At 31.1% G+C, this 6,940-nt stretch overlaps 1 protein-coding gene across 1 annotated transcript in view; it reads left to right on the top strand.

Annotated features, from left to right (window-relative positions):
* The first annotated feature begins 5,189 nt into the window (after window positions 1-5,189).
* LOC104860458 (gamma-taxilin) overlaps window positions 5,190-6,940 on the top strand; it is a 36,654-nt gene continuing 34,903 nt past the window's right edge. The window contains exons 1-2 of the mRNA XM_010621641.1: window positions 5,190-5,257; window positions 5,341-5,384. Of these exons, the coding sequence (XP_010619943.1) occupies window positions 5,253-5,257; window positions 5,341-5,384 (49 nt within the window). The 5' untranslated portion in view covers window positions 5,190-5,252. The remainder of the gene's footprint in view (window positions 5,258-5,340; window positions 5,385-6,940) is intronic.

Below are 6,940 nucleotides of genomic sequence, written 5' to 3'. Positions count from 1 at the left end.
AACATTTTGGCTCTTTTTAGAGCCAAGTGTTTTTGTTTGTGTTGGCAGTGTTACTGTATCTCATCCCTTACTCTTGATTTGAATTTTGAAAGAAAGTGCTTGTATAACTGGAAAAGAGGTTATGGACAGCTTTTTCTAGGGATTGATAACTGGCACTTTGGGCAATTCACTTATCTTCAACTGTTGAGAAGTCTGTTTCATTTTATTCATAGGTCATCCCTGAATGAAGAATTAAACTTCAATTTAGGAAGTTTTGTTTATTCTGTTAAAGAAGAAGACAAATTCCTTGAATTTTAAATGACCAAATTAAAAGGTAAAGCTAATGACCACTTGAGGAGCAGATCTGTGATTAACATAATTTGATGTAAATGGTTAACAATTTACTTTTGATGATAATGTCTCATTTTTCTACTCAAACTTCTTTGACCATGTTTTTCTGGATAACTTTGACTTTTGATTTCTTATTTGTGACTATGAAACTGCTTTAAGACACATAGTGAAAAGTTAGTTTTGAATTTTCATTTTAGAAATGTTGGGAAATATTTTGTATGATTTTTACATTGAAGTTATTCTCTATGACCCTTATAGAAAATTTCTTTTGGGTCACTGAATTGAAAAAAAAATTATTTAATTACAGTTAAATCACTATTCCATTTTATGAAGATGGAGTATTTGTGTTTTTATTTCAAACTGTTGAGGAAGTAGGAAGTCTTGCCAGTCTTTAGTGAAATTGTGGGATTTGAAATGAGGAACAATAGGACATGAGGTTCATTCGGTTTTGTTATTTTAGAGCTTCATTTTTCTCTTCAAATCTATCCTGTTTTTCTTATTTGGGATTTTGTTAGGTGAATTTAAAATTTTAATGGTGTTTTATAATACATAATGTCCTCTGTCTCTTTTACAGATTTTTGTATTTAAATTAATTTTGTGTGATAATAATAACCTCTCTCTTGCTTACTGTTTTAATGGCATATTTTTTTTTGGTTTTTTTTTTTTACCTGTAGGTTTTTTTGTTTGTTTCTATTTTTGTTTGTTTTTGGTTTTTACATCTAAAGTTCTTGTAGATAGCATTAGCTTTTATTTTCCTACATTCATTGTTATTCTTTGTTTTTTTATTATTTATTGGTTTGTTTATTTATTTATTCTTTGGTACTCAGATCAAACTCAGGACCCTGAGCTTGTGATGCAGGCAAAAATACCAGTGAGCTAAATCTAAATCCTCAGCCTATTTGCTTTTTAGTAAGAGGTTACTGAAATAAACATGTAAAGTAATTATTAGTTAAGGATTTACTGTTGTTGTTGTTGTTGTTCCTTCTTTTCTCCAGGTCCTTTTGTACTTGACTATGCATATGATGTGGCATTTTATTTTTTATTTTCTTAATTGTTCCCAGGTGATTTATTATAATTATTTTATTTTCTTAATTATTCCCAGGTGATTATAATTGATATTTTAATTTTATAATTAACTATATTGAATTAACTTATGGAGTTTATAATAAAGTAGTCTGAATGCCCAGTACACATTATAAGAACTCCCATGTAATTCAGTGTTTTCCTTATTTTTGTTACAAAATACATCATTATACATTGTGTGCCAATAATGGATTTATATGTTTTATACTTGTCTTTTAAATCATATAGCTATAAAGTCAATAACCAAAAATTCAGTAATATGAACTTTAATGTTTTCTATATAGCTACCTTAATTAAACACTGCTCCTTCTTTATGACTTTAAACTGTTGCCTACTGTGTTTTTTCTGATGGAAATATTCCCTTTCATATTTTTTATAGGACAACTACCATATATATAAATAATGAAAACAAATAATTGGTACTGAGACCCAAAAATTACACTTACAAATTAATTTTTCAGAAAACAAATATTACAATGATTTCTTTATCTCTTCCATGGTTCTCACAGTTACTCTCAGTTTTATTGCTGATATGATTTTCTTTAGATCCATAGATATGATATTTTATGTAAATAAAGCACATATAAAAAGCACAATGGCAAATGTGTTTACTGTACCAACACAAGATGTTGACTGGGCAAGAGAAGGATTTAAAATGAAATATAATGCCTCCTTTATATGTCAGCATAGACTGGAGTACATGACTAACTCGTGGCCTATACAGGTTTTTTTTAAATCAGATTTTTGTTTTGACTATCCAGCAAAGTTAGGAACACTGTGCAGATTAGTAGTGGAAAGTTTGGGCCTGGAGTCAGTCCAGAGCAGGAATAGCACATGGGAATGTCTCTCATGTCTCAAGTTTATCCCACCTAAAGTTCATTGAGATTCTTAGATTTGTACATTAATAGTTTTATCAGTTGTAAAACTTTATCTGTGACTATCTTTTCTACTATTTTTGCCTTACTTTGTGGCAAAAATCTATTCATGTGCTTGTGTATGATGGTGTCCTACAGGATTCTTAAGTGCAGTTGATTTATTTTTCTTCTTTCTGTTCATCAGACTTCAAAACATCAGTTGCTTTTTCTTTTACAAGTGCTAATTCTATTTGCTCGGTTCTGCTGTTGAATTTTTTTCATTTCAGTTTTATATTTTTTAGCTCTAGAATTTCTGATTTAAAAAGTTATTAGTGCTGTTATTTTGCTCATATATTGTTTTCCTGATTTCCTTTTGCAGTTTGTTTTTTTGCTTTTTGAACATATTTAAGATGTTTTTAAATATATGTATGTAGAAATTCGAATATCAGAGTTTTTTTCTGAAATTTTTCTTGTTGTAAATTGTGCATGCTTTTGTGTTTCTCTGGGTGATTGCAATTTTTTGTTAGAAGCTGAGTGCTTCTATATATTATCTATATTATCTATATATATATATATAATATGTATATTATGATACAGCCTCTGTCAGATAAAACAAATCTGGATATAGACATGGAGAGACTTTCATTAACAATAGTGAAGTGGGAGAACACTGACTTCCCAATTCTGTAAGCCTATTAAAATCCTTTTTTTAAAAAAGGAGCATAAGTAGGAATTGTAGAAATGTTTTAAACAGATCCTGACAACAGGATTTGTATAGTTTGTTGGGAATGTGTTTTACTACAGTCAGCCATTTAGATAGAGCTGTTAATAAAGGTATATTTGCTACTTTATTGTTAATATTTTGTAAGACAAAATTTAAGACTCTGAACAGAAGAGACAAGTTTGACTAAGGTTAGGACAAAGCACAGGCTAAGTAGCAGCAATGTTGGACATTTCTATAATGAAATAAGATTCTCTCTTTTATTTGGACATGTGTCTAAACTATTTTTAAATAAAGATTGTATTCTTTATTGTGTATGTATTTTAGAAGTGGAATGATTAGTTTGTTGTGGAAATCTGAAACAAAAACAACAAAGCCTTTTTTTTTAAATGAAAACTTTGTTTTTGTGGATTATACCATTTTTATGCTGTGGGGTTTGTTTTCTTATTGTGCATATGCTACTAAACAGCTAGAGATGGAAACCTAAGATTTTCCTAAATCTCCTCTGACCCTGCATCCTGCTCTAGACATGCTTTTGTATATTTTTTGGTATATACAAGGCCTTTCCTGAGCTAGAATTATTTTGTGTAGCCTCTTGTCATTCTGTCCTTGTGGTCCTTGCTGTCTTCATCCCACTGCCCCTTTTGTTTATTTCTTTTCAATAGTGCATGCTTGCAGTACATAATGGTTACATTTATCATAGAGATTCGGTGGGTATACTTGACACATTCAGATTCGTTTTTTCTCCTGTTCTCCTATCCCTTCCTGCTCTCTCCAACTCTTGGGCCCTTTCTCATTTGCAAAAGGTCTATTTTTAGTTTTTTGTTTTAAATCTCTTCCCATCATCATCATTTGTTCCCCTTCCCATTTGAAAAAGATCTACTTCTTATTATCTATCTCTTACTTTGCTCTTTATTTATATTTTGAGTTTCTGATATAAGAAAACTATATGATAGTTAAACTTGTGTGTCTGATTTATTTGACTTTAACATTATGTATTAGGGTTTATCCATTCATTTTGTTTCTTCCTCTTCTATAATTCCTTGACCCTACACATTGTGACTTTTACTTTTATGAGCATGAACAAAAGCTGTTAAAATTCCGAGGAAGTTCAGAGTTTGGATAAGTCTACCCCACAACAGCTTTTTAAAATGGAGTAAGGTCTTATGAAGCCTGGGAGTTGTTCTGTGTAATCCCAACTACTAAATATGCTGAGGCCAGAAGACAGTGAGGTAAGGCCACCCTGGGCAAGATAGCAATACTCTTTCAAACAAGTAATAGTAGCAAAGAGTAAGGTGTGTATTACTCACTTTGATACCAGCACCTACACCAGGAATGCCAGATATACAGCTTCCTAGTAGTCATCTCCAAATTGAGGATTAGGAAATGGAGAGTAGGAAATTACAGTAAATCTCTCCTCGTGACTGTTGTGTTATAGGTTGTGGGGAATGGTAGTGAGAAGTTTAAAATCTTTATAGTACACTCAACTGAAAAAAAAATTCACTATCCTTTACAACTAACCTCCTATAAGGAGATCTTAGAAATCTGGAGAAGTTCATATGTTACTGACACTGTCAGCTCATTTCCTATTTTATGGAGGGACAGATCCTTTTGTAGCTTTTTATATTGTAATTTATCAATTCATACTAATTTAAATATTTTAAATTAATTTTTCATTTGTTAACTCGTAATTATACATATTTATATAGTGAAATAATAGAATTTGATTTATGTATGGTTTTTATGTGGTAAGTCATTCAAAATCATGTGTAGTTTGTGAAATACACATTTCTAAGCACAGTATAACTATACAAACCCACATACAGTTAATTTTAATATTTTTGCTCTTTTTAATAAGGTCACAGCTCTGTGAAACAAAAACTGCTATATTTGTTTAGCATTGCAAGCCCCTTTACAAACCATTATGAAAAGAAGAAAAAAATGCCATAGAACTGTAACATGCCTAACAATCTTAAGATGTATAAACACTGCAAAAATAAATTTAAAACTAGGAACTTAAAAGGGGTGGAAAACTATTTTTTTCTGGACTTTCTTCTTGACTATGTATGATTTATTGACTTCTACCTTTTCCTTCTAGTTTGTGATTGACACAATGGAGAATGCTGGGCTAATGGCGAAAGCAGACATGTTGGGTAACTCTCAATCAAATGATATTCTTCAACATCAAGACTTCTGTTGTTGTGGAACAACTAATAACCTGTCATTAGAAGATGATGGCAGTAACTGTATAGCAAAGAAAAGGAATGTGGTGAGCCCAGATTACTGTGTTCAGGAGTTAAGTGAGGATAATCCCCAGCAATCTGGGCTCACCACATTCCTTTATCTTTATAGTCAGAAAGAACTAGAATGCAACAGAATCAAAGGAAAAACCTTAGGTAATAATCACTGCTCCCTGCTTGGATATTTTCACATCTGCTCATTGAATTTGTATGTTCTGTAGCATAAGTGATTATGAATATGGCCAGTTTGAAATGTTACTAACATTTTGTTTCTCTTCTGTGAGAGGTCATTCTACTTATTTACTACATGTGTATGTAGCACACAAAAATAATAGAATAGGAAACTTAGAGGAACTAGATTTTTTTTTTCCTGGCAGCAGGGTTCAAACTCAGGTCCTTGCACCTGTGAGGAAGGCAATGGAACCACTAAGTTAAAATACCGGCCCCAGACTAGATTTTTGTAAGTGGTTTGAAGCCACTTTGAGAGGAAGTATATACTTGATTTGTCCTGACTTTTGCACTTTTAGATGACGTGACCAACAACTAAGGAGAAATATTTATTTAAAGATTATGCAATATGTGACTTTAAGTTTAGACTTCTTAAGACTAGTTTTCAGCATATTTTATACTTTTGCTTTTATTATTTTGACAGGTAGGTCCAAATTGATGTTAAATTTCGTGAATGAAATCTGAAATCCTTCCTTATTTTGCCATGCTAGTTCCATAGACTCAGTTATTTTTATTCTTCTTAGACAAACATTTGCATTATTGATCAGTGATTTCCTAAATGTGCCTTTGTATTTTCAATTTTAGTTAATGTCATTTCTTACACATTCAATAATAGTATTTCATCTTCTTTTATTTGACCTTAGACTTAAATAAGAAAAGATTTGATTGTTAATATTTTATGTACCTAGGAAAGTGTTTTTGAAGTCAGCATTGCTCCCTCATTCTCATATTACTTTGTATTTTATAAAACGGTTTTGTTTTATAAACTAAGGTGATCGTACTGCTAGGGTAACAGATATAACATTATGCTGTATTTTGAAGTACCATCTGCCTCTTTCTGTCTTATCCAGTTGATTTTCCTGTCAGTTATTAAAATACACTTAAAACTTCTTTCCCAAAGAATTACTTTTAACTTTAAAAACAGTTTATTTAGATTGGTCATAGGAAACAGAAAAGATCATGTGTATGTTACTGGTTTCGTTTTGTTTGTAGTGCATGTGTATATGTGATGCTGAGAATTGTACTCAGAGTCTAAGGATGCTTTGCAAGCTCTACCACTAAGTTATATCCACAGCTGTATGTGTGCATCTAAGACTACTGCTGACCTTCTATTTTCACTTCATTCTATATTTGTAATGGGTTGGAAGGAAGCTTTAAAAATAGGGGATAATTAAATAAAAATTTACTATATTTTATCATCTACTATCGTTTATATAAATGAACAAAAGTAATAGTGCATCTAATCAGTCCATTTTTACCCTTTGTAAGATACCTTGATTTGGAATATTAATGTGTTTAACAATCCTTCGGGCAAGATGAGTTTCTAAATTTTCAGGATACCTTCTTTCCTTCATTATTTGCTAAGTTTAGCTAGCTGTGTTAGTTCTAAATAGACTTGGAAGACAAGGTGAAATCAAAATGGAAAACTAGTTTCCCTGATTTACTAGATAAATGTGTCCTTTTTTTTTTTTTTTTTTTTTTTT

Source organism: Fukomys damarensis, unplaced genomic scaffold (genome assembly GCF_012274545.1).
Source record: "Fukomys damarensis isolate Sample0158 unplaced genomic scaffold, DMR_v1.0_HiC HiC_scaffold_73, whole genome shotgun sequence".
Lineage (NCBI taxonomy): Eukaryota > Metazoa > Chordata > Mammalia > Rodentia > Bathyergidae > Fukomys > Fukomys damarensis.
The sequence above is the reverse complement of the archived record's forward strand: the minus strand, read 5'-3'. Positions and strand labels throughout refer to the sequence as shown.